The 27,923-nt window shown below is 41.5% G+C and overlaps 3 protein-coding genes across 4 annotated transcripts in view; 1 reads left to right on the top strand and 2 right to left on the bottom strand.

Annotated features, from left to right (window-relative positions):
- Positions 1-4,186: 4,186 nt before the first annotated feature.
- Positions 4,187-8,639, top strand: LOC121812494 (T-complex protein 1 subunit gamma-like). The gene is made up of 9 exons (XM_042214856.1): positions 4,187-4,319; positions 4,819-4,880; positions 6,774-6,824; positions 6,921-6,983; positions 7,065-7,161; positions 7,290-7,407; positions 7,481-7,667; positions 7,782-7,788; positions 8,623-8,639. The coding sequence occupies exons 1-9, from the start codon at positions 4,292-4,294 to the stop codon at positions 8,637-8,639; spliced, it is 630 nt and encodes a 209-aa protein (XP_042070790.1). The 5' UTR covers positions 4,187-4,291.
- Positions 8,640-10,293: 1,654 nt separating this feature from the next.
- On the bottom strand, positions 10,294-19,798 carry pdia8 (protein disulfide isomerase family A, member 8). The gene is made up of 13 exons (XM_005948798.3): positions 19,328-19,798; positions 18,846-18,924; positions 18,647-18,764; positions 18,454-18,561; positions 16,145-16,274; positions 15,937-16,050; positions 15,679-15,804; positions 15,399-15,581; positions 15,098-15,206; positions 14,882-15,010; positions 12,259-12,338; positions 12,126-12,183; positions 10,294-10,654 (listed from the first exon to the last, which is right to left on the bottom strand). Exons 1-13 carry the CDS (start codon positions 19,489-19,491, stop codon positions 10,565-10,567), a joined length of 1,488 nt encoding a protein of 495 aa, XP_005948860.1. The 5' UTR covers positions 19,492-19,798; the 3' UTR covers positions 10,294-10,564.
- Positions 19,799-21,561: 1,763 nt separating this feature from the next.
- Positions 21,562-27,923, bottom strand: part of LOC102313856 (GON-4-like protein) — a 17,424-nt gene continuing 11,062 nt past the window's right edge. For both annotated transcript variants that reach the window (XM_042214849.1, XM_042214850.1), the window contains 8 exons: positions 26,151-26,267; positions 24,662-25,294; positions 24,500-24,577; positions 24,232-24,417; positions 24,011-24,154; positions 23,613-23,824; positions 22,957-23,059; positions 21,562-22,868 (listed from right to left, as the gene is read on the bottom strand). In XM_042214849.1, the coding sequence (XP_042070783.1) occupies positions 22,764-22,868; positions 22,957-23,059; positions 23,613-23,824; positions 24,011-24,154; positions 24,232-24,417; positions 24,500-24,577; positions 24,662-25,294; positions 26,151-26,267 (1,578 nt within the window). In that variant the 3' untranslated portion in view covers positions 21,562-22,763. The remainder of the gene's footprint in view (positions 22,869-22,956; positions 23,060-23,612; positions 23,825-24,010; positions 24,155-24,231; positions 24,418-24,499; positions 24,578-24,661; positions 25,295-26,150; positions 26,268-27,923) is intronic.

The following is a 27,923-nucleotide window of genomic DNA, read 5'->3' as shown; positions in this document are numbered from 1 at the left end:
GATGATAACAATGTCATTCACTTTTAGATTGCGGAGGGTTTTGTGCCACTTCTGTCTTGTGGAGGCATTCATGATGTATTCTCTTTTCTGCTCAGTTAAGTATTCTACTCTATGCCACCTCTTCACTGCATACATGTCTTCTTTCACAAATTCCCCAGGTGGTGGTAGGGCAACCTTGGACTTCATCAGTATAAGATGGTTTGGAGTAAGAGGTTCAGGTGCTTTTGGGTCGCTGATACTGTCCACAGTCAATGGGTGGCTATTTACAATAGCCATGGCTTCATAAAACAAAGTTCTAAGGCATCGTCTAGTCTTCCTGCACACTGAGCAGTAGTGGCATTTAGCACATTACGAATGCTCCTAATGGCCACCTGCATGACTTGCAGAAGGAGCACTGAAAACAAACTCACACTGTTTGTCTGCCAGGAAAGCTTCCAGTGCCTGCATGTCACACGCCTCTGCCTTTCTAAATGGAGGGACAGTAACTGCGTGTGTATATGTAAGCGTGTAAAACCTGAAGATAGTCAGATTAACAGTATTTTGTCTCTATCTGCCATTCTGCAATTCATCTCATGTAAACAATAACGTGGCGCACAGCGTGACGTGAAAAAAGGCACATACCTTTGACGTTGCGTGACGAACTCTGTATTCCTCGTCCACACGTAAACGCAAAAAAGGAGTTTTAAAAAATCTCAGTTTTCGGTGATTCGAAACGCCGTTTAGTGTGGACGAAACAGCTGCGTTTTCAAAAATACCCGTGTAGGTGTGGACGTAGCGTAAAAGAGTTAGTAGTTTATTTCTTACTACCTGTAATTTATTGCAGATTACTTGTATTTGCTTAATTGTTTACTAAATGTTTGAGGTGTGAAATGGATTGGAATGGATTGCATTTATATAGCGCTTATAGGCACCCAAAGCGCTTTACAATTCCACTATTAATTCACTCTCACATTCACAATGTGAAATAAACCAGAATGGAGCAAAATATGGGTGTGTGCCCCCCCCCACGAACATTTTTCTTGTAAAACAAAGGGGGGCCCAGCAAAAAAAGTTTGGGAACCACTCCTGGAGAGTGTTCTTACACTTGGTTGACTGTTGTGATGGGTTCTCTCTTCACCATTGAAATGATTCTGCAATCATCCACCACTGTTGTCTTCCTTGGACACCCAGGTCTTTCGGGGTTGCTGAGTTCACCTGTCCTTTTTTTCCTTTCTCAAGATTTACCAAACTGTAAATTTTGCCACTTCTAATATTGTAGCAATTTCTCGGATGGGTTTTTCTGTTCTCTTTGACCGCGTGGTGTCTGTTCATAATAAAATTTTCCAAATGCAAGCACAACACCTCAAATCAAATCCAGGCTTTTTGTCTAATTAATTGATAATGACATAGCGAAGAAATTATCCATACCTGCCTGTGAATAGCTGTTGAGTCACTTGTCCATTAACGTTTGGTCCCTTCAAAAAGAGGGTGCCACATATTAAGAAGAAGAAACTCCTAAACACTTCATCCACATTGAATATGGATACCCTAGATTAAATGTCATTTCTATAATATGACTATAATTAGAATATATTTCAGTAAACAGGTAACAAAACAAAAGTTGTCAGTGTCCAAATAGATATGGACCTAACTGAAGGCTACTCTGAGTGCTCAAAGCACTTTATACAGCAGATCACATTAGGTCTGTTGCATTTTCTAAGTCTAGGATACCAAGGATTCCAATTATAAAAATAGGTGCATAAATGCGGCTACAGTTGTTGTTTAAGTCTCGGTTGAAACGCTCAATCCTCTGGTTGTGCACAGAACTTCCCATTAAGACAGAGCTTTCACCCCTGCTTGCTCGCATGTCCTCCCAAATCTGAGCATTCTCTCCTCCGTGATCAGTCCTGATATGCAGGGGTCTGCCAAATTGTCCAACAGCTGCAGTAAAGAGGGCTTTCACAGTCTCAGCTCGATTATTGCTGGAGCACTGAAGAAACATCAACATCCTGCTGTATCCATCTATTGCACCATGAACAACAAACTTCCAACGAATCAGTTTGTGATTTCCATCTATGTGCCATATGAAATTTGGATGAGGCACGGCATATACTCCGCCAGCCGAGTCCACTCCCCCTAGTGACTCTCTTAGACGCCATCTTTGAACCACTATATTTATATATCCATCAGCTTACTCTCTATCAATATCGAATAAAGTTATTAAAACAATTAATAGCTTGAATTTTAATTTTATTTGGAGGAATAAGTGCCATTATATATCTAAAGATGATTTGGTTAAACCATACATTGAAGGCGGTGGAAACGCAATTGATTTTGACATAATGAATGGTGTTTTGAAACTTAAATGGTTAAAATCCTTCCTAAATAATCCACACTCCATTTGGTTTTTTATACCAAGTAAGGTCTTTAACACACTAGGGGGTATCGACTTTCTCCTAAAGTGTGACTTTGAAATTACTAAGCTACCTGCTAAACTCTCTGAATTCCATAAACAGGTCCTTCTTTATTGGAAAATGTTATTTAAACATAATTTCACTCCACATAATAGCCCAATTTGGAACAATAGATATATACTGATGAACAGAAAATCTATTTTTATTCAAGATTGGTTATCAAAAGGTGTTTGGGCAATTGCCCATTTTGTAGATGAGGAAGGACATGTTCTAGGACATCAAGATTTTTGCCAAAAGTTTAATATCCAATGTTCTAAAAGTAAATTTAATCGGGTTATAAAATCCATTCCATTGTCACTTAAAAACATAGTTGTAAATGATATAATATATTCTGACATCTCCCCCAAGTTAAGGCAATTATATATAGATGGTATTCGATTTTGTGATATTAAATGCAACAATAAGTTTCTTAGATCTTCATTAAGGAGTCTTTATTCTCCAAATTTACTTAGACGTAATTACATATTAAAAGATTTCCAAAGGGAAGAAATTGGAAAAATAAGAACTGATTATATCACCTTCCCTATCCCTTCTAAAGGGAAAGAAGTCCAATTTAAAATCTTGAATAAAATTTACCCGACAAATAGACTCCTTAGTGATAGATTCAAAATAGAAGCGGGTAATTGTGTATTTTGTGAAACAGAAGAGGAGGATTTGGACCATCTATTCTTTTTGTGCAATTTTATACAAATATTTTGGTTGGATTTTCATACCTGGCTTTATTCCAGTGGGATTCAAATTACCCCATTTACCTTAAATATGATAATGTTTGGAGTGTTTTTGAAAGAAAAGAAAGCTAATTATGGTGTTAATGTGTTATTAATCTTGTGTAAGTATTTTATACATAAATGTCGCTTTTTTAAGATTAAACCAACACTGGCTCACTGGAAAAACGACTTAAACCTGTTGGTTAAATCGTTGACTTTAGTTAAAAAGAAAAAAGCTGCTTTTTTTGTTTCCTTTGTGGAAGATTTTGATTTAGTGAGTTAATAATCTGTTAATTTATGTGACCCATCTTTATATTTTATTTTCACTATATATGAAAGTTGCTAATATGTTAAAAATGTTTATTCTCTGAATCTGTAATATATGGTGCATTTTGTCTGTATGTTTATATTACTAATAAAAAAAAAAAAAAAAAAAAAAAAAAAAAAAAAAAAAAAAAAAAAAAATCAGCATCATTTCTCCAACAGTTGGATGTTCCGTTTTTATATGAGAAACTATCTGATGATTTAAATATAATATTTAGATGTAAAATTTGTATTTTATATAGTATTTAGATTAAATATATTTTGAAATACAAAAAGTTTGAAATATAAAACGTTACAAATATTTTCGTAAATGTTGTAAAAAGTGACTCGAAAAATGTTTTCATAAGGTTTGGAGCTAAATGTGGAAAACTGTTGCCGCTAATTTCAGCATTTTCAGTTTACAAACGGCGCACCATAGGTAGGTAGGATGAGGGTTAGAAAAAGCTCTGAGACGCCCATGCTCCTGAGCATAAATTGTTTCTTTAAAAAAAGCAAAAAATGTCATTTTAGAAGTTCAGTCCAAAACTCTGAATTCTGATGGTGCTTATTGTAGAAGCTGCTCTATTTTTAGCGGAAACAGTTTTTAATACACGGAGATAATATGAAACTAAAGGCTGATTTTAGTCTCCATATGAAAGGGCGACCCTTTTGCCTCATTCAGTTTATTGGTGGATCTGCCTATCTGTCACGCAATGTTCTCTCTGATTAGTCGGACCGGGCTGTTTGCCCGCCCCTGTAGGTGGAGCCTTCCTCTCTCCTCGTGCCACCCAGAAGCTTCCAGGCTGTTGTCCGGCACGCGCTGTGAAAATGATCGGCCAGCAGGTTTTAGTGCTCAGTGAGTATTCTTATTTTCCTCCAAAGCTTTTACAAAACCACCGACAACCGTACGCAGGCCGTTCGGAACTGCCTTCGATCCGCTAACAACCCAGAGACGCACAAAGCGGGGCGCGGCCGGCGTTAGCATGTTAGCCCGGTTAGCAGATGGATGATAGGCTAACTTAAGCTAACCCGTTACTCAGCATGAACACGGAGCTAGCAGGCTAACGGTTTCTTTGAGGCTAAAATCAGGCGTTCATGTGATGGAGTGAAGGTGGAATCCTCCACCTGTGTTAGTGTGAACTCACTTATTGATTATGTCATTAGGAACATGTTATTGTGTTTCTGATCATTGTGATCGATCCAGAGAGAAGAGTCATCATCAGTACTGATCGTTTTCTTTTTCAGGCGGAACCTCTGCCTATTGAAAACGGATCATCACTGTACGAATAAGAATAAAGAGTAACAGCACTGCGTGTATGCGGGCAGTAACTTCCTGTGTGTGTTTGTCTCTGCAGACCAGAACGTGAAGAGGGAGTCTGGACGTAAAGTCCAGACCGGGAACATCAATGCAGCAAAGGTGCGTTTGTTCTACAAGGCTCTGCTCACTTCCTTCTGTGCCCTTTAGGTCACAAACTGAATAACCTGCTTTGTGATCCATATGATGTGTTGGTGCTGTGCACAGCGGTCCCCGCACCACTGCTGACATATATCTTGCCTATCAAATTTGATACCGTGGTAACTGACATGTCCAATCTGGCAGGTGCTCCAGCTGTTGGTTGTAGTCAGTCTTGGCCTGCTCCTCTTCTTGTAGGAGCTGGGCTGGGTAAAAAAAAATAAAAATAGAATCATGATCGGATTGGTCTCATAGCACAATGAGCTTCTTGATGAGCTTCACACTGTCCTTAAAGTTTTTGGTTAGTTACTTAATAAGCAGCTGTGTCCAAGTGCACTCACAGGAGGCAAACAAACATTATGTTCTGTGTCTGAGCAAAAAACCTCAGGTCTGGCTAGCTAATCGAGGAAATCCACCAGTGACAGTAGCCTGGGTTAACCAGGGCGGCCTCTGCTCCTCTACTCATGCTTTTAGCTTGGTTCTATGTAGAACCCATAGTACCTGTGCAGTGTGTCCCCATCCTCTCACCCTGTCATAGCTTGGATAGCGTTTTTTGTGTTGTTTTTTTAACTAAAATAAAAGCATTGTGCTTGGACAGCTTTTTAAACTATTTGATTGTATACATTTCTAAGATTTAATCTCCTGAATATTTAATATTACTAATTAATAGGATGAACGTGTTTATTTGTCACTGAGCAATTAATAGAATACTCAGTTACTGAAATAATGAATAGCTTTACCCAAGTGTTTATGATTATTTAGTCATTGAATTTATACATATATTTGCTCATAAATGAAGAAGAGTAAAATTTGGAGAAGATAAAAAAGGTGTTTAAATTTGTGTGCTTTGTTAGCTTTCTGTTTAGAAGCTGCAGAAAACATCTGCCAAAGGATGTGTAGCACATTCACATGCGGTATTAAATTGTTTTTATATAAAACATTGTCCTAAATGCAAAAACAAATTGGTTAAAAATGCACTTATCAGTAAGGTAAATGTTACTGTCTGATGAAGATTTCTGACAGTCCTACACTATATGAATGTGTTAGTTGTGTGCGTGTGTGCATACATAACAACCCTACAGACCAGCAGAGAGTTTGTGCAGAACGGGTCAAACTCAGATTTAGATTTTAGTGTGTTACACACAGCCTGTGCACACTGATGGCTTACCTAAGAAACACCTGCAGAGAGCAGTTTACAGTGCTGACAGTGACATAATCGTGTTCACTGATTGGCTGATAGTTCAGTCTGAAACAATGTGTACACGGGTTTCACTCTGCTAACAGCGTCAGACACTAACGGGGAGCTGTGTGTTTCCTCTGAATGCCGGACTGGCTGTGGCACAGAAAGCAAAAAGGTGATGCTCAGAGACTGAGTCGGCACATAACTAGACCGGTTCAGGCTGGTCCAGGTGCTGCTCAAGGACCAGGAGTACCATCACAAACATCTCAGCAAAGAGCCAGCTCCTGTGTGCTCCATTATTGACCATTGTCACACACACACAACCTGCTAGCTTTTATTGACTTTTAGTTATCCTGGCAGAATATTGGCATTCTGGTCTCTCAGTGCTCTACATAGATTCACTGCAGGAGGATAAATGAACTCAAATTGTGTGTGACAGATAAAATCTGATCATATTAACACAGACCAGTGTGATCAGCATGACTAAATAATAATCAATAAGCAGTTGTACACCTGGCTCTTTGAAACATGTTACAGATGTCATGCTAACTCTGAGATCCCCAGTGAGTCGTGAGCACAGACTCACCATAACCTTACAGGTGATAGGAACTATTGATCTGACCCGCTGGGATTGATTGAGTGATCAATTGACCCCTTGGTCTCTTTGTGCGTTTCAGACCATCGCTGATGTCATCAGGACCTGCCTTGGCCCAAGGGCCATGATGAAGGTCAGACCCTCTGCACATGCACAGCACAGCAAGAGAAGTGTTGTTGGCATGCTAATATGCTAACATGTGCCCCTGTGTGTGTTTGTGTATATGTAGATGCTGCTCGATCCCACTGGAGGAATCGTGATGACCAATGATGGAAATGCCATCCTCAGAGAGGTCAGTCACTCACACGCTCACACTCATTCAACATCTAATCAGGCGTGTGATTCCTCACCTGCTGCATTTCCTTGGCAACAGATCCAGGTACAGCACCCAGCAGCGAAGTCGATGATTGAAATCAGCCGTACACAGGATGAGGAGGTGGGAGATGGAACCACCTCGGTCATCATACTGGGTGAGGAAGAGCACGAGAAACGTGGCACACAATCACACGATCTCTCAGTTGATCTAAAATCTGTCTTTGTCTCTCTCTCCCCCCCTCTCTCACTCTCTCTCTCTCCCTGTCACCTGTGTGACCTTCAGCCGGTGAGATGCTGGCAGTGGCTGAGCAGTTTCTGGAGCAGCAGATGCATCCGACTGTGATCATCAGTGCTTACCGCCGGGCGCTGGAGGACATGTTGGACACCCTGAAGGAGATCAGGTAACGGCTGTTCCAGCTGCGATGAAGTTGCCATGTCCTATGCTATGTGTAACTCTGCCCCCTCCCCTCCTAGCACCCCTGTGGACACGTCAGACCGCTCCATGATGCTGAAGATTGTCCACTCAGCCATTAACACCAAAGCTCTGAGCCGCTGGTCTGAGCTGGCCTGTAACATTGCGCTGGACGCCGTGCGCACTGTGGAACTGGAGGAGAGCGGTCGCAAAGAGATTGACATCAAGAAGTACGCCAAGGTGGAGAAGGTACGAATCAATGTGGGCCAGTCGCTTTAAACTAGGGTTGGCTCGCCTGCCTTCAGGCTGTTTGTTAATAAAGTTTTATCTGTCCCGTTTCCAATGATGGTGTGCTGCATACAGGTTCCTGGTGGATCTCTTTATCTTATTCATAGCCTTTTCCTTTTTTGTTTTCTTTAGGTCACGAGCAGTTGTCCAAGCATTTCACTACATATCGTACTGTGTATGACTGTGTACGTGACAAATAAAATTTGAATTTGAATTTTGGGATGATGGTTTAGTCCGTCGGGTCAAGGTTCAAGTAGGAGACCAAAGTCGGACCAAAAAACAGGACCGTGCTTTCAAGCCCCCCATTATCGAGCAGCCTATCCAAAAATTGGTGGTTCTTGTTGAAAGAGAATAATAACAAACATGTTATTGTCTGAGATGAACTGACATATTGACATAAACAATGTAACATTCCAAGTGGCAACTGCTCTATCATGGTCTGTACACCTTTATATTGGCTGAAGTGGTTTCATTTTTGTTGTTGTTCAGAATCATGTATGATTCAGCTAGTTTGTAAATCATAGCATGATTGGTGGGAGTGTAATGAACCGCTGGTCTGTACCATTGTCGGAGCTTTATGCACAGTAGCATTAATGATAGATGTGCTCAGAGGCGTGCCCTGTAACCTGTATAGAGCAGTCTGTCGTGCAGAGGAATAAACTGTATAAAGTCCATCTTAGACATGTGTGTCACTCAAGCTAGCAGCGCCCCATGAGAAATGGGCCGAATGTTTACGTGTTCACGTGTTCCCACTGTTGCCAAAGTACTTGCTCATAGGGGGTCATTTAATTGTTGTTTTTCCTGTATGTATTATTGTAGGGTCTACCTTAAAATTGACTGTTGTTGTGATTTGGTGCTGTATAAATAAAACTGAAAAAATTGAACCGTTTTAATCTGGCTTCTGTTCATTCCATAGTACAGAAACAGCTCTAGGAAAAATCACAAATGATCTTTTGTTTGCAGCGGATTCTGGACTCATCACTATCCTCATTCTCCTTGACCTTATGGCAACTTTTGATACAATCTCCCACGGCATCCTTCTTCATAGATTAACATCTATTGGCATCAAAAATATAGCACTCGCCTGGTTTACCTCATATCTCTCTGGCCGTGCACAGTTTTTTTCAATTACTTATTCACAGATCACCATCTACTCCAGTTAAGTCCTGTGTACCCCAAGGCTCTGTCCTGGGATCTTTGCTTTTTATTATCTCCTACATCTAGGTAATATTTTCAAGAAATATAACATTCAATTCCACTGCTACGCAGATGACACCCAAATCTACTTCCAAACCTATAGTTACTCTCATACCCACATTTCTTATCGTTAAAGTGAAATCAAGGTTTCAGAACTTTCTTAAGCTTAATGGTAATAAAACAGAATTTATTCAAATATGCACCAAATCTATACAGACTAAAGTTGGGACCATAAATCTTTCATTATCCATTGATAACTATTGTCATACCTTCCCCTCAGGTTAACAGTGTTGGTGTCATCATTGACAGCACTCTTTCCTTCACGGCACATAGAAATAATATCACTTGGTCTTCTTATTTTTATCATTTATTTTGTTGTACTAATGTAATTTTGAGGATCTTTATAAATAAAATAAATAAAATTCATTATTATTAAATAGACTTAGACTTACTCCTGGTAATGCAAACCAATCTTTCTACAGGACTGGAAACAAGCAAAAGCATCAGGCGCTACCACTTTCTCCCTTCCTGTCTGTTAAGGAGCAAAGGTTACACTTTTTTCCAGCTCGTTTTCCCACTGGGCAGTGGGCAGTCACATCAGAAGTCTTCCTCACTCCCAGCAGGGTTGTAGCAGCATCACGTCTCCCTTTCATGTGTTTCATGACCAGGAACCGACCCAGCTGTCTCAGGTTAATGCAGTAACATCTCCAGTGTTCTGGTAATTTCTAGACTGGATCAGGTGATTCATGAAACAATGAAGCCTTTCTTCTTTAAAATGACTGACAGAATGCCCCACCACCTTTGATATTGTGTGATACCTTAGTTTAGGATCCATGGCAAGCATGAGGTGAATAAATAGTTTCATTTATTGAAACTGCATGAGAGGAGGGGGTGTTTTTGACCGGGGTTCCCAAAACATTTTTATTCAGTACTTCTCAAAGCAGAAACCAAAGGTAAATGGACTACAGTGCTTTTCTACTCTACTATGTAACATTTAGACTCATGAATGCATGAGAGAGTTGGTTCCAAGAACCAACCAGCCATAAATACAATAAAAAGTGGGATTACCGTCATGAAAATGTGGCAAATAATGTGAGTAGTCATATGTGAATTTAATTATGCTTATATCTAACAGGCTGATTGTGAATGTCTCCTTCATTGAGGAGACTCAGGGCTGGTGCTCATGTAGCACTTTCTGCATTTCTTGTGACTTATTTGTACACCAAGCTGAGAATCAATTTTGACTGATTTGCATTCTGAAAACACACGTGGATATTCCCATGAGTGTGTTTACCTGTGTCCAGTGACATCACATGTGCCTAAAGCATATTGGGACGACAGGTCGATAAGCAGCTGTGGGCCTGAACGAGCACAAACCTGTCCAAGTCTCTGAAATTCATACAAAACTTTATTGTCCCAAAAAACAGAAGAAAAACACCTGCAACCTGTTTGTGCACGAAAGGAGGTCGACTGAAGTTAACAAACAAACAAACAAACAAATAAATAAATAAATAAATAAATAATGAGGCTGACAATGGCATGATTAATAGTGGTGTGTTTCAGGGATGAGTGAGCGATTTGATTTGATGCAACGAGTGTCCTGATGTAATGTCCGGTATTGGCGCTCCAGATTCAGGCTCTCCTCCTTGCTGTTGGGGGTGTCAGAGTTCATCTTTGAAGCCACTCAACACCAAGTGGTGACTCGCCTCTCGCTTGAGGAACCGGAGGAAGTCTTTGAGCTCGCGGGTGCCCTGAAAGCACATGGGAGATGTCATGTGACCCCAGAAGGAAGTTAACATAAAGACTTTATCTTGAAAACCTGTCGGTGGCTCAAGCTCCACCCTTACTGTGAAGCCTTGCCTTCACAAACTGCACAGTGTCCACAGTGTCTGTGTAAGCTTCAGCAAACTACCAACTATTAAACACTGAACTTTAGCTTCACTTCCTCCACTTGCAGCTCTGGATGAATGAGGGTGTATTAAAAAAAAACAGACTGGTCCGAGCAGGAAATGTGGCTGTGTGTGTACGTAAATGACAACAGACTTTCAAAGTAAAATTCTTCATTTATAATCCCTGTAGGCTCTTCTTTGGTGGTGTATGAGCCTATTGTTCAGAAACAGCTGTAGTGCTGTTTCTGAACAATAAATGTTGAGTCAAACAGTATAAACACGTTGGGTTTTCCAGGAAAGACCACAGCCTGAAGTTACAGTGTAATCAAAGCAAATATTTGTCACCAGGAAGGATTTTTAACATCCAGCCCTTTACAGGCTCACATTAGTTATTATTATATACACACACTTTTATTTATATAGACCAGCTGAGGAATAAGACGAGGATTTAATTAATTAGTATAAAATCAGGACTTTAGCAGCAGTCGGCAGACCCTGAGGGTACTGCGTCCGTATGCCCTGTGGATGATAAATGAGAGCAGTAAAAAGCACACTGGTGTTATTGGCTGCTCAACTTTTAAGATTAGGCTTAAAACTTTCCTTTTTGCTAAAGCATATCATTAGGCTGGATCAGGTGACCCTGAATCCTCCCTTAGTTATGCTGCAATAAGTGTAGGCTGCTGGGGGATTCGGATGATGCACTGAGTCTTCTTCACCTTTCTCACTCACTATGTGTTAATGGACCTCTCTGCACTGAATCGTTGAATGACTCACTTCTGCACTTTGAGAAAACGCCTCTTCTGATCTGTGCACAGATGTGGTTGTACCTGTACCATATCAGTCAAGAGCCTGTACAAGTGGAAGCAGGTGCAGTTTAATGGACCAAATTATGTCCTGTGTTTCTTCTGAGCTGACCATGAGTGGCTGTGGAGAAAAATGAGTGTCTGTACTTTGCAGTGCTCACACTGACCCGGGGGGTTAGAAAATTATTTAAATGTGAAGTATGAATGGGCAGACTCTGTGTTGACAAACAGGATGTATGTAAATGAGAAAATGTAATTTTTAAATCCCACTGACATATGCTGAGAGAAGCCGCAGACTGCAGGTGTGGACCTGAGCTAGTGCACATAGGTGAGCACAGAGCATAATTAACTACCCATAAAACCCTGAGACAAGGCAGCTCAAACAGCTGTGAGGGAAAACTACAGCACAGGCGAGTGGGCTGCTGCAGATAACATTGACCTTAGATAAACTGAGAGGAAGCAACTTCATCTAAAACTGTAGCTGAGGTCCATCTAGCCTCAGGTCTTGGGTATGCACTCAGGTGTCTTACCTGGTATCTGACGGGTTCGTCCTTCCTGCCTACTGGAGCAAAGTAGATGGTGGGAAACCTGCAGGCAGACACAGCGACATCAGACTCACACCTGGCAATGACTGAAGCATGTCACGGGAAACCTGAATCTCACCCTTGGACGTCGTAACCCAGAGGGACGTCATTGGCCAGGGCATTCATCTTGGCAATGACGATTTTGGGGTCAGAGCGCAGCTGAAGAACACAAAGGTTTGACAATGATTTCACACAGAAATAAACCAGTGATATATCCTTCAGTACAACAGGTCATTTTAGTGGGTGGAGCTACAGCACACAAGACCTCATAGGCAAACAGGAACCAGCACCAGGTCTGAGACAAGTCCCCATTTGAGGAAGACGGAAGATGTTTCAGAGTTTCTAAGATGTCATGTGACCTTTTGCAGATGTTTTACACACTCAGGAAGGGGCAGAGCCTAAGTGCAGCTGCAGTGTGAGAGTAGTTCATAATAGCACACACGATGCTACAGAAGCATGAGCTGGCAGCTTTGTGTGGTTTGTTGTGCACCTGCTTATTTGCGGTGCTCAGCTGGTGTTGAGAGCAGGAAGGCCATGTCACACAAATATATAAGACCCAGCCCATTCTTATTCTAGCACCATTTCCTTATTGTGTAGAGAAACTGTTCAAACTGCACTTTTCTTATACTGAAGATTAAATGTATAGTTAATAGTAAAACCGCCAAGGGGTTCATTTTAAATGTCAACTGTAACTCTGTTAAATTATTTACATAATTTCCTCAGGGGTTATTCAAGTATTCTGATTCTGATAAATCTAAAACACCATCATCTCAGATTTCTAAGGAGCTTGAAAAGAAAAATCTGGGAGACTCCACCACTTTACCCTAAAACTGAAGAAGCTTCTCGGATGAGAGGCGAAACGTCTTCAAGCCACTTTTCGCGCTACTTGTACAGCACTATGTTGCCTGGCGGATGGACAGGGCAGAGATAGCTCAGTACAGGGCAGAGATAGCTCAGTAGGTAGAGTGGTGGCCCCATGATCGGAAGGTCGGGGGTTCGATTCCCCTGAACAGCTACCCTGAGGTACCCCTGAGCAAGGTACCGTCCCTACACACTGCTCCCCGGGCGCCCAATGGCTGCCCACTGCTTCACTGAGTGAATGGGTTAAATGCAGAGAGCGATTTTCCCCACGGGGACCAATAAAGTACACCTTCTTCTTCTTCGACATGTGACCAACATACCACTCTTGAACCCCGATCCTTCCGCCAGGCAACGTAGTGCCGTACAACAGCGGAACAAACAAAACAAATCGTCTTACGATATGACAAAAATCATGGACAATCCATAGAAAAGCCGCACCTGACTTGTGCAAAAAGTAGCGGCTTATAGCCCGACAATTACGGTACACTTCTTTTTCAATTAGTTAGCATTTTAATTATTATTATTTAATTTAATAATTTAGAACATAACAGCCCAGTACATGCACACTAGGGCTGCCACAAACGATTATTTTACTAGTCACCGATTATTTTTGCGATTAGTCGACTAATCAGATCATGCATCCATTGGACATAAAACGTACAGCTTATTGCGCCAGCAGCATCTGCTCTTATATAACTATCATTAGCTTAGAGCTTTAAGTGTTTAAGGTCTGTGCTAGCTAAAAATAAAGACAAGATGATAGTTTATTAAACTCCACTGAAACAATCTGCAAATTTCATTTAAATTTAATAAACTCAGCCGTGTGCTCCTTGCTATCTAAAATATAACAGGACACCGGAGTATATTATCGAGCATCTCACACTTCTGATAATCAGTTGTCTGATTGACGTTTATTCTGCTGTGTAAAAACTATTAACGGCAGCTACATGCAGTGCTGCCATGTTCTGTTTCAGTCTGTTATTACACTCTTAAATCCTGCTACTTATTCCCGCGTCTTTTGGGATCTTACAAAGCTTCAAACGACGCGTCGACTATTAAATTAGTTGTCGACAGTTTTGATAGTCGACGTAATCATGACTATTCGACTAATCGTGGCAGCCCTAATGCACACCACACCACAAACAGAATGCAGTTTCTTACTGAAGCACAATCAGGAATACCATCGGCAAGTCTGCAGGGCAAGTAGGTTCAAGTGTACAAAGGAAAAAAAAAGCAAAGAAAAAAAAGCAGACGCTCTGAGAAAGAGATGTCATACTTTTTGGAGATGTTTTCTTTTTTCCTTACATCATCTCACTGACCGGATTATTTCATATTAGAAGTGAGGAATGAGCCCAAATGTGAGTGAAGGAGACTGTAACGTGGAGATTAGGTTTTTTTTCCTGCAGAAATGCTGATGGATGATGGGATTTGCAATTATCTTCGATAGGAAACCGTTATGTTTTTGGTGTGATACGCATGCAGTAAGTAACCTGTGTTGTAGTAATCTGTTTTGTTGTGTTTGGCGAAAGAGAGAATATTTTATTGTGTAAAATAGCATTGATCACACCTTGCAAATATCTGCTTTGCCAGCTGATTGCACAGGATGGTACACCTGGTGCAGAGAAGCTAGAGTGTGGACTCAAGCTTGTTGGTCTGGTGACTAAAACAGGGTCTTCACCACACAGTGCTTATTTATAAAGTGCTTTACAAATCCGCACATTACGGCTACAGTTGGATTTTCCTGTTTGAGTGAAGCTAGCCAAACAGCGAACACCCAGTTACTGCTAAAGCGACAGAGTGTGAGAGTGGACATTATATTCTCAGTATATGAGTGAGCGTACCGTTTCAGCAAGCTCTCCATAGACCGGCTCCAACTTCTTACAGTGAGGACACAACGGAGAAAAAAACTGGATCAGAACATTTTTATCCGGGTCATTCACCACCTGATCAAAGGACTCTGCTACCACCACCTGAGGCACACAGGTCAGAGGTTACAAAGAGGTCTACAACGTCATTGATACTCACACAAGAGGCTTTGGCGTGTTTGTTTTACTCACTTTGACAGCCCCAGAGTTCTTTTCAGGTATCGGTTCTGATTTGATGTAACGTTTGAGTCGACCTGCAAAGTAATCTTCCAGGAACCTCTGCAGAGACGCACCATCCCTCCTAAGACAAACAAACAAACACACACAGTTACTTGTTGGTGCTTTCATTGTGAATGAGGTCAGAAAGCTGAGAAATGCGGGTCAGCCCCCCCAAAAGTTTGAAACAGACTTGGATCAGATAGTTCTGGTTTATTGTGACCCCACCCCCTCACCTGCAGAACAGGTGACATAGTGGTATGACTTGGCTACGCACGTGAACTCCTCCCTCATGGTGTACTTGTGACCCAGTCGGGTCCGGATAGTGATAAAGGGCAGCTCCCCTCCATCTGACGTCCCCATTCCAAAGTCTTCCTCCAGCTCCAACAGGAAGTCCTTCTTATTGGCTATAGAGAAGGTTAGACCCCGCCCGACATACTTAGACGCCACCTTCATTACCCTGAGAAGAAAACACACAGGGGAGAGGATTACACACAAACACTTTAGTCAATCAAGCTGTACATCTGGAACACATCCCCTCTGTGTGCTTGCGTTACCTGTTCCTCCAGTAGTTGGAGCCGGGGATATTGTGATGGTAGTCAAGATCGTAGTACGCCGTCAGCAGGTCCCGGACTCTCAGTCGGTCTCTATTCTCTATTGTCATGTGAGGACACAGACCGTAGCTGCACATAGATGGACACACAGAATGAGGCTGCGGTTCCTCTAATGACGTAGGACAGTTTTCCAATTTCATTGTACTATATATGACTGTGCAATGACAATAAAGAGTTATCTCTTATCTCTTAAAGACTCACATGTGATCTCTGATGAAGCGCCGCAGTGAGCCGATGGTCAGGTAGTCTCTGAAGATGACAATGCTGTCCTCAAAAGCATTGGCGAGTCTGGGAGGTCTGAACAGCAGCACACATCTGGAGAGAGAGACACACACACACGCACAGAAGTGAGAATAACACCTTTAAACTGTGACATCACTACGGTGATATCACTTAGGTGTGAACTCACTCTGAGTTGGCCCCATGCTCTTCGGCGAGCTGCAGGTTGGTGCTGTGAGCGAAACGGAACTGTTCTCTGAGTAGAGTGGCTGCCTTCAGGAACTCAGCCAGACGGGGGCTGTCCGTACCTGAGAACACACCTGATGCAGACACATGCACTGGTAAGGGAGCTAAAGGGGAGTCAGAGGACCACAGACACCATGTGTTTGTCTGACCCTGAAGTTAGCATGGCCATGTTTACTTTAAGGTTACTATAAGGTGATCATGCCATGCAAGCAATAAAACCTCAAAGGTGTACAGGTATCCAGACTGCAACAGTGCGAACAAATTCAACAAAAATGGTTTATTTGAAGAGTTTCAATTAGGTTTCAGAGCTCATCACAATACAGAAATGGCTTTAGTGAAGGTTACAAATACAAAAACAAAAAAAAATACAAAAAATTCATACACAGAGGTTAATTATGGAGTACCACAGGATTTTGTGGAAGGACCAATTCTGTTTGCATTATACCTGCTTCCCTTAAAAGGCATAGCAGATGACACCCAACTTTACCTATCCATCAAGCCAGATAACACACAACAACTATTTGAACTGCGTGAATGTTTTAAAGACAAAGACCTAAAGAGACATAAAGATAAAACTGAGGTAATTGTATTTGGCCCTAAAATTCTTAGAAACACTGCATCTAACCAGATGCTTACTCTGGATAGCATTACCTTGGCCTCCAGTAACACTGAGGAATCGTGGAGTCTTTAACCAGGATATGTCCTGGTATGTGAGGTCGAGCATTTTTATACATTTTGTTTTATGCACATCCTTCAGATTTTGCCTGCAGCTTGGTGAGCAGTGATGAAGTGGGCGTGCAGGCCATTGTTACCATTGCTCTCAGTTTAATTCTGCAGGTACACATAGAGATGTACCTGCAGATGTACCTATGTGTGAAATCTAACTGAGGATCATGCATCTTATGATTCTGTCTAGGTTAGGAGTGTAAAGGCTAGTATAAATATATTTGGCTGCACTATGCCCGAGTACATTTAGAAGTCGTCTGTGCAGACCAGAGCGTAAGCCAGCACAGAGACACGTAACCAGGGTAAAAGTCATTATATAAAAATAGGAGAGGTAGGTTTCTAACCTAGATGTGACCTCGTCTGTACAGTGGAAAGACGAGTGCTATGGCCTCCGGAGGGGAAGAGGACTGCCAAGAGGTTGTGATCATCCTGTCCACCAACGAGGGAATGCCAAGTCTAAACCACGGCCTCTCCCCAACAGTTTTAACCAAACAGATAGAAGGACAACTCAATATATAATCCTGTGTAATGCTAAGTTAGGCTTATTCTCTTTCAGGAAATTGGCTACAGCTAGCTGCTTGCAGACTATGGTTTTCTGATTGAAGGAGTACATGTTTTGTTTGAACTGTTTAAGGTGAATAAATACTTAAAGATTAGATTAAGACTACATCCCTCTTTTTTCTAGCCACCCCTCCAGGAGCCTGGTTCAGCTGGAGGTTTCTATCTGTTAAAAGGGAGGTTGTCCTTCCTACTGTCGCTAAAGCGCTTGCTCATAGGGGTCATCGGATTGTTGGGGTTTTCTGTTTTCTTTGTATTATTGTAGGATCTTTACAATATAAAGCAACTTGAATACCTTGAAGCAACTGTTGTTGTGATTTAGCAATATATAAATAAAACTGAATTAAGCTGAACTGAGGCTTACCTAGGCAACAAGAGCCTGGAACTTTCACCTGTGACCAAGCAACAGCTACATTTCCTCATCGTTTGTTTCGTCTTCTGCTGTTTTGTTTATACTGATTTTATTCTTTAATGTCTGTATAACTTGACTTTGACAAATAAGAAGCACTCAGCCTAAAGCATGATGCAGCATACAGCAACACGCAGTAGCGGTTTTAGATACGGGCGACACGGGCAGTTACTCGAGGCGGCATCACGGGCATCGGCAAAAAAAAAAAAAAAAAAAGCTCGTCCTCGTGCTGCCCCGACGTCAGCCAGCGCATATTGGGAATGGCATAGGCACCGATCGGTTTTCTATCGTCCATTTGCTGGGAGTAAGGGCGCCCTTCGTTTGCGAGGTGCGCCTGCTGCTTGTGGCGCAGAGAGGAGAGGGCGGGGCGGCGGCAGATTTTCTGACCGGCTGGAGCAAAATTTACAGTTTGATGATTTAAAGTCTCACACACAAGCCGTCGAAAGGGGAGGGGGGCCTGCTGCTTCCAAATAGAGCACATTTCATTTATAATGAGAGGGAGTGTTCGCCCAGGGCGCCAAACAGGCTAGGACCGCCACTGGCAACACGTGACCTCGTACCTACAATGCTGGCGTCATGGTTATTGACAAAGGCCTTCAGATCGTCTTTGGTCTTCAGGTGCATCGAGTCTGGACCAGTCTGCCTCCTCATAGTCTCGTAGATCCCCTCTGAACAGAAACACACACACAGACAGAGGTTACATCACAGAGTCAAGTAACAGAGCAGGATTGGGATGCTCATAGTGTTTCCTACCTGCAGTGCGAGGACCATCATAGGGGGCGGAATCTTTGCCGTACCTAAAAATTCTCAAGGTGGGATAACCTGAGACCCCAAAACGACTGCACGTCTCAGAGTTTGTCGTACAGTCCACCTGCCGCACAGGTGAGACAAACAGATAAGACTGTTGTGAAACAGGTGTTCACAACAGTAATGAACACGATGGACACATTACCTTTGCTAATTGAACACTTCCTTTCAGTCGACTAGCTGCTTTCTCAAACTCTGGGGCCAATTTCTTACAATGACCACACCTGAAGGAAGGGAAAAATAAAGGGATGAAGGAAAGGAAGGAGAAATAAACAAAGGAAGGGTGTAAAGAAACAGGGAAGGAAGGAAGGAAGGAAGGAAGTTGGAACGCAAGGAAGGAATGCGGAAAAGACGGAAGGGGAGGGAAGGCAAGGAATGAAGGAAATAAGAGCCACAGTATAATAAATACAAAATAATTAAATCAAGGGAAATGACGTAGGAAAGAGGTGGAGGAATGGAACGAGAGATGGAAGAGGACAAGCAGGTTGTTAGTGCCTCCCTAACAGCAGAGACACGATTTAAAAACAGCAGAAAACCAATAAAGATGGAATGATTTCATTTAAAAAAAAAAAAACTCAGGAAAACTCTCCCGCCGCCGGCCGCGCTAAACTAACGCCGATTCTTTACCAAGGAGCGTAGAATTTCACCAGCATGGTCTCGTGCTCTGTTGCCAGGTAATCGAAGTCCGCGTCCCCGAGCTCGAGCACGTCCCTTCGCGAGGACACAGCGGCGGGAAAACCAGACAGCACCACCAACGTGACGACAGGAAAAAAGCCCAAAGTGGGCGCCATGACGGAAGTAGAAGAAGAGCTGAGAGAACGAAGGATGAAACCGGTGATCGTTACTGGAGACTTCTTACAATGAGGCGGTGTTCCGGTGACCTCCTTCAAATTAAAACGCTTCACCGTAACAAATAGTATTTAAAATGTGTAATAACTAAAATCAAACATCTTTATTGGGAAATTAAATATGTGTAAAACGAGAGCCTTTACAGACACCAATCCACGCCATTTTAATCCAGAGGAAAAACCTAGCAACACCTGAAGGTCTGGTTACTGCAGATTCGGTAGTTTCCGGTGTCGTCTTCTTCTTTCGTTTTTAATGGCAGCTTGCATTCAATACAGTTGTACTACTGCCTTCTCTTGGCTTATACTGCTACATCGCTTCTATTTCCTTAACCCTACAATGCCCTTTGTATCCTATTTTTGATGCATGAGTTTCTGAGACAGCTATCTCATCAACATGATAAATACTTGCCATAATTTCAAAAACTCCTTTTTTGTCTAGAATTAACATTATTGTTAACAAAACGTGCCAAAAATGCCCAATGTATCAAATGCAATACAAAAATAAAAGATAAACAAAAACAAAAATATATCATACATACATATAGCAAAAACATTTTTGTGGATTTTGTTAGAATGGTTAATCAGAATCAGAATACTTTATTGATCTCTAGGGGAAATTATTTTTGGTTAAAGTGCTCCAGTATAAACAAACAGTAACAAAGAAAGACAATACACTAAGTAAGAATAACACAATCTATACATAATAACCATCTCAGTTCCAAAAATAAATAAATTAATAAAAAAATCAGAATTTTCTGGCCATTTTTTTGATGGGTTGGGTCTTACAGGGTTAAATCCTCTTGATGAGTCTGGTAATGAGCTTCATCTGGGATGCAGATGAAGCTCATTAAGGAAAAATTCCTGTATGAGTGGGTGAAGCGAGTCCAAAAGCCAGGGGAGACCGGAAACCAGTCATTGTAGCTGGTTGGGTACAGCACGCTGAAACTCCTCTGGATGATTCAGCCACAGGTCACATAAGCTATTCACTGAACTGTTGAAAAGAGGAAAAGATTTAAAAAATAGTTTTGGGTGGATTGGGGATAAGTTTGTAACACTTTCTTAACACGATGACTTTTATTATGACCTTTCAAATGTATCCAATAATTTACCATTGACTTTTGTCTTCTAAAATATAGTGGCACTCCACCCGATTCTACTTGTAGGACACATACTGGTGTTGCTTAAAGTCTCAGTGGTTGAGCTTGGATAATATCCAAGTTTTAGCCGCTGACCAATATACCATACACCTATAATCTATTCTTGAGTGAATTAATGTGGCATCAAAATTTGCACCCCATCTCAACCCTGCTAAACCCCTTATAATATTAAGTACCTTTTTACTTTTACCCATAATGTGCTCTGTGATTTTTCCAAGTTAATTTCTTATCAAAAACTAGACCCAAAAAACGAAACCAATCAACCCTTTCTAGCCCCTTCCCATACTAGTAAAACTGTTTATTTTCTCCTATTTTTTTTTTTATTTGTGAAAAACATGACTTTAGTTTTCTCAACTGAAAATTTTAAAATCCCATTCTACACCTCACTTTTCCACTTTACTTATCCCCTCCTGGAATTTCTTAATGAGATGGTCTACATTTCCCACCCTTACCTATAATGCTCCATCATGAGCAAAAAGTAATTTACCATAATTTCCAGATATCTTTAAAAATACCATTGATCATAACTGAAAATAACGTTGGGCTTACTACACTTCCTTGAGGAGTTCAATTTTCTATTTTTCTTGGCTCTGAAACATGTGATCCTATTTTAACTTGAATAGTTCTGTCACATAAAAAAAATCCCTTAACCAACTAAACATATTTTCTCCTATTCCTAACTGATGTAATTTAATCAGTAAACCCTTTCTCCAAGGCATATCATATGCTTTTTCTACATCCACAAACATAGCAACTACAATTTCTTTATTATTCTGAGCTTTCTTAATATCATCTTCCAGACATAAAAGAGGATCCATTGCTACGAAAACTACTCCGATAAGGTGCTGTTATATTTCTTGACTAAAAATTGCACCGACCACTCATTCACCATCCTTTGCATCAATTTACACATATTGAAAGTCAAAGCAATGGTTCTATATTTCCCAGGATTACTATGGCCTTTTCCAGGTTTCTTTATTGGCACAATTATTGCCTTTTTGCATCTATATGGGAAGAGCCCTACTTGTCATATCTTATTAAATAACATTAACAATTTATTTAACGCTACATTACTTAAATGTTTCAACATAATATAACATACCTCATCGTTCCCTGGAGCACTATCCTGGTGCTACCCAGAGCTCTTTTCATTTCTCCAATAGAGGGGGCAATTCATTATATCAGTACTCTCTTTCCTCCCTAAAGCTTAAAGATTTCTTTCTTTAGCCTTCACAAACAAACACTTTGTTTACAAACACTTTTAAGGAGTAAAAAATTTTTAATGAGTTATTTTCATTCAATGTGAATAAACATTTGTACAAAACCTTCACACAATGTCTCCTTCACCAACATGAGAGCATGGAATCATGGGAGTGATGAGGTGTCCTCAACGCAGAGCATTATGGGAAACCAGAAGACGGGCCCCTCACCAAGGTCACATGACCCAGTTTAAGCCAACAGGAGCTGGTTTCTACTTTCCTTCTTTGTATTATGTGACCACAGAGGCCCCTCCCTCTCTAGAGGAGATAAATTAATGATAAATATTTTTTAAATAAAGCTCTGCTCTGATTGGTCAACAAATCGGAGTTGAAGTATAAACAGCAAGTGTCTCTGAACTCTTTCACAGTAAGCTACAGTCCTGTAAATGAACTCTTTGATCAGCCTCAAATCTGCTCCAGAGAAAAAAGGTCTGAAGAATCCATCATCACCCAGATTGTAGGAAGAGAGTGTTATCCTGAGGCTGTAGAACTTTTAACTGGTTCTAGATTTTAAATCCACAGCTAAGTCTCTAAACCTAAAGTCCAGAACCGAAGGCCGGCCACGGAGGTTCACATGTATCCTGAATCATTCATCATCTCTGATCTAGAATGGAACTCTTTGATCCTCTCGTCTCAACACATTCTCTAAACAGTCTGGCAGAGGTGAGCAGAGCGCCTCCTGCAAGACTCCATTCTTTCATCTAAATAAACTCCTCTGGATTCTCAAAGTCGGACAGCAGTGGATTTGCATCATTTTGGACTCTGTAGTCTATTTGCAGGTCTCTAACTGGTCAAGGACTCAGTCTGGAGCATCTTGCCTGCTCATTGGCTGTGCCTCAAAGGAACAGGAAGTGGACTTTGCAGAGTGGAAAAGCTTCATCAGGTCGAGGAACCGAAGGCGTACCTGAAGAAAACATCGGATTTAATACTTAGAAGAAAAACACAGAGCTCAGAGCTCTACACTTGCATGCTGAGGCGTTGCCTCATCTCACCTGTTGGGCAGTCTTGTTTCCCAGGTGGATAGACACCTGTCTGAACGTTTTCCAGGTGGCTCCCCTCTCCTGACAGGCAGTCAGGATAGCTCGGTCCACCTCGCTGGAACAGGAACAATCAGAGTTAGTTTTTCCTCTTTTCTTATGCTACTTTTAGAATCATCTTAAAACATCTGGCTCTGAAAGCTTCGATGCTTAAATTCATTTTATTTTCATAATGTTTCAAGATCAGCGTTTATGTTTGTAGAACATTTCAAATGAAACATTTCTACAACATTTACAGTTTTATACAATACAAATGTCTTTGCTACTAGAAGATGTATGCTTCAGAAGTTTTATTTTTTGGGTTTACAGATGTTCCGTCTCATTTTTATTCCTTAAGGATTTTTTTATGGAGCATTTAATGAATATTGTTTTTAGAACACGTTTCCAGAGCACGTGAACATTTGCAGGGTGTGTAATGTTTTATGCAACAGAGATTTTGAGTGTGTGATTGTGGCTGGTGCAACACTTATTGATGACTTTCTGATATTTTCTACAACATCTGAATAATGCCTGCCAACACTTTTTCAGGACACTGGGGTTTTTTGTCTCTAATAGTTTCAGAACCTTGAAATGATGTTTCATCGTTATGTTTCTTTAGTGTTTTCTCTGACCGTGTCCACATGACGACTTTCTCCCCAGTGGCTGTCAAAGTGATGTTTTTGGCACAAACCGCTTGCCGCTGCCCCTCATCCTGTTCCTCTCTGTCGGTGCCTTGGTTCCCGTCAGGGGAACTCTGGGCAGCAGAGTTTGTGGTGTGGAACTCTTGGTAGAACTGGCGGAGTTCCTGCTGTAGGTCAGGATGATGGCAGAGCAAAGAAGAGAGCTGACAAAACAAAGAGAGGATCAGACTTCGGTCTCTCTCTGTTCCATTTTTTATCAATAACTTGATAAACCCATCATTCCGGAGGAAAATAATCAGTGTTTAATTATTTTATCAGTAGAAGACAGATTTAATTGACAGATTTCCTCAGGTCAGATCAGCTGAGGGGTCAAATGTCATCTACCTTACCTTGTTTATGTCCTCAGGTAAAGGGGCAGAGCTTCCTTGCAGTACTGACACCACCTGTTGGTACAGTGAGGAGCTTTCTCCCAGGCTCCATCTCAGTTTCCATAGAAACACTCGACTGCGTTCAAATAGCTGCTGCTCCAGAAGCTGCGGAGATGAAGAGAGCTGATGAGTTGCACCTAAGTCACAGCACACCTCTGCGAGGTCACAGTGATGTCACCCACCAGGCCACAGCGGCGAGCTTGTCTGCGGTTCAGGAAGGCGGCAAAGTCTCTGAGCAGCTGAGGCCACGGCCGCAGAACGCTGCTTATTCTGTCATACAGGACATCAACTGCAGCAGTTGAGAACTCGTCCAACACACACATCAGTTCCTCCCACAAGCCCGGATACATCTGCACCGCCTCATAAACCTGACCAGGTAACAGGAAATACAAACAACTGCGGTTACACAATCTTGCTAAATACAATTCAATTTCAGAATTAAAGCCTCACCCTGTAGAGATAATCATGAGCGAACAGCACGTCTTCTGACTCTCTCTGATCATCTTCATCACTTTCTTCTGACAGTGGCTGAAACCAAACAGGAAGTCAGATATCTGCAGATATTAATTGGTTGATTGACTGAGAGCTGACTTTGGCCACTAAAGGTTTCACCTGCTGAGTTTTTCTGTCTCCATCTTCATCAGGATCACCACTGTCTTCTTCTGCTCCTCTAGGTGGTGTCAAGATTCCGTCCTCTTTACTCTCTGACCCCACTTCCTGCACATCGTCACTGACAGCAACACTTCCTGCAGCACTGGGTGAAGATTCAGACAGAACCAGGATGATGTCGCCCTCTTCCTCCTCCTCTTCATCAGTTCTGATGACATCATCCCCTGTCACCTGATGGGAGGTGGGGTCATCGCAGGAAGGAGGTGTAAAGGATTTGTGTTCCCTCCCCCTCCTCAGGGCTGCAAGTTTCTGACTGTATCGTCTAATTTGATCTCTGGTTGCCATGGACACAGTGGCAGTGCAAATGTCAGTGGGGGAATCGGTCCTGGTCAGGAGCAGGCGGTGAAGGAGGACTCGAGGAGGAGTGGGAGCGGAGGGGGCAGAGTCGGGGGGATGAGGGGGGTTGTGGTTTTGATTCAGCAATACAAAGCCGATCCGTCTGAAGTCCAGGTTCTGAGGGAGGCGGGGTGGGTATCGGGTCCCAGGGGGGACGCTGTAGGAGCTGGAGGGGGTTGGGATGTTTGAGGCGGAGCTATTATAGTGCCTAATGATTGGGTAGATGACGGGGAGAGAGCGCTGAAGACAGAAAAGAGATGGTTTTATATATGCACATACACACATACATACTCAGACTTCAAACTACACACATGAAAGCAGTGTTCTCTTCTGATTCACTGTAAAATCTGTTTAAGCACATTCTTAATCGCCGAGGCATCCCAACAAACACAATTGCAGTTTCAACAAAGTGTGTCAAGATTCCACATTAGAAAAGGAAAAGTTGCTGCAATAAGTCACAGAAACGCTCCAATTACAAAACAGATTTTTTGGTAGTTCAAAGAAAATATTCTATTTTTGCAGGAGGATCTAGTGTGAAATAAAGTGTGGAACTTCTCTGTTTGGTTTGCTAAAAGTTCAAAGGTCACAGTTGGTTTTGTTTCCATCACAAACGGTCTGTGTCAGCAGCATCAGCTAATCCTCATCACATCCTTTCTTCAGAATCTAAAATACCGTTCATTTTTATGACCTCTAAGTGAACCTCATACCTATCAGAACTAGTGCTTCTCAGATTACACAGAGGGAGACACTGCAACAGCGGGAAAACCTGCAGCTGATGGGGAACTGGTTCCTGAGCTGCACGATAACACCGAGGAGACAGTGGGAGGACCACAAGGCTGATTACTGACCAGTTAACTACGTTTGCTATTTCCCTCTTCTCTTATAATCCATTCCATGGAGCAGCAGTCTAAGCAGAGACTCCCAGACCTCCCTTTCCCTGGGCACCTGCTTCATCTCTCCAGTGTCACCTGGGTCTCCTCGGTCAACTGTTTGACACCATGTCATCAGTGTTTTTTCTGGAACTAGTTCTCCATGAAGAGAAGACGGGCAGGAAAAATGCAGAGAGGAACAAAGGAAACACAAGCAGCCTTCCTACCAGCAGCCACAGAGGTATGACGCTCTCCTCTCTCTCCACAGGAGGTCGCCAGTCTGCTAAATTCACGGGACGACATGCCACTGGCATTGGGAGAACCCGCCGCTGGTACCTGAAGGTCTGCAGAAGACAGACAGATGGACTGTGTGTTTTTATGTACAGAGGTGTGATAACGCAGATCATTTTTCGAAAAAATAATGGACAGCTCAAGTGGAGCGGTCGAAGAATAAACTTTTTAAATAAGTACTCATTTATGCAGAGTATGCAGAGACACAAATGTTCTAATACTGAAGAACATGAAAACATTACTTTTAGCTACATGTCGGCAAAGTTATGTGACATTAGTGATGTTAGTACTAGTGAGGTTCCACTTGCTTTTAAAGCCTTTACTGTAAAAGGCATATTGTTCAAAAATTGACTTTAATTTTACAGAAATTGTGATATTCAAACCTGAATATCACAGTACTAGCAGGATTCACAGCACTGTTAATGTTAGTTCGGTTATTTTGCTGGCTCCGTTTGGTGGTGTCTGTGTTTTTTTAAATGAGCTGCTATGTTAAATTTGTGTTTTAATCCTGTAACTTTGCACACATTTGATTTCCATGTTTGAGAACTGCAAGTGTTCAGATCATCTGCGATCATCTCTGAGGGACAGCTGATGAGACCGAGGCTTTCCACCCTTGATGATACAGGACAAATTCAGCAGTATGTGAGGAAGAGCCAGCACCAGCTGAGAGATGAAGAGAACAGACAGACTATTCTCTCTATGAGAGGGACTACTTAAAAAAAAAAAAAGCTTAAAATAACTAATTATCTGTCCTAAATCACTCTTATTAGATAAAGTCATCATTAAATCTATCAAAGTGTTTTCAGTGTGGAAGAAAATACTCAGGGCGCTCAAGTAAAAACTATGAAAGGCAGTAAAAAGTTCTATATTCAGAAACTTAAAGTACGCAAATATCAGCAGCAGAATGCACCTGGAAATAAAAGTCTGTGTTTCTTTCAGTAATATGAAACATGGAGTGTTTTGGATTAGTAGTACTGCTGTTTGTTGAATTATATTGCTGTAGATGTTTATATGCTTTATGTATTTTGGGATAAGTTGATGTATAGTGCTATAATTTATAAGGATGTTATGTTTTTTTAATCATTTTTGCCAGGTCAGTCTGTTTAAGGCTCTGATATCTATTCAATATGACTTAAAACAGTTATGGGTGGATTTTCTCAAAATCAAAATAAATTTTTCACAAAATTGACAAATCGATAAATCAATCTACTCTTCATTTTATCTAACAAACACATAGTTATCACAACTCGTAAATTGTCTTTTTACCCATATAAATAAGCTTTCAGACAAATTTGGTATTGCCAATATATTAAAAGAACAATATTTGTCTCTCTTATTTGAAACAGAGTTAAAGTTCACTGCTGTACATTTTTAATTAAATGCAATACATTTAATATTGGCCATGTTATATTTACATTACCAAACTGAAATGACACTAGTCTCATTAACAACATTAGCTAACTAGTTAATGTTAAAATTACTGTTGGGTACAGAAATTAAGCCCAACAATATGGTATTTACAGTCCTGTGGTCTTAGCCTCAGATCTTTCTACCAAGATGGCGCCGCGGATGGTCGCCCTGGTGCTTCAGTGCGTTACTTTTGTTTTTGTTTTTGTGCATTTCTTCTGTGTCTGGGCACTCCTCTGGATATTCGTACACCAGAGAAGAGCTCCTTAACTACAGGACTACAACGCCTGTGGATTTATTTC

This window comes from Haplochromis burtoni, unplaced genomic scaffold (genome assembly GCF_018398535.1).
Source record: "Haplochromis burtoni strain Fernald_Lab_line unplaced genomic scaffold, NCSU_Asbu1 Contig_620, whole genome shotgun sequence".
Taxonomy (NCBI): Eukaryota; Metazoa; Chordata; class Actinopteri; order Cichliformes; family Cichlidae; genus Haplochromis; species Haplochromis burtoni.
This window is presented reverse-complemented; position numbering and strand designations above follow the sequence as displayed.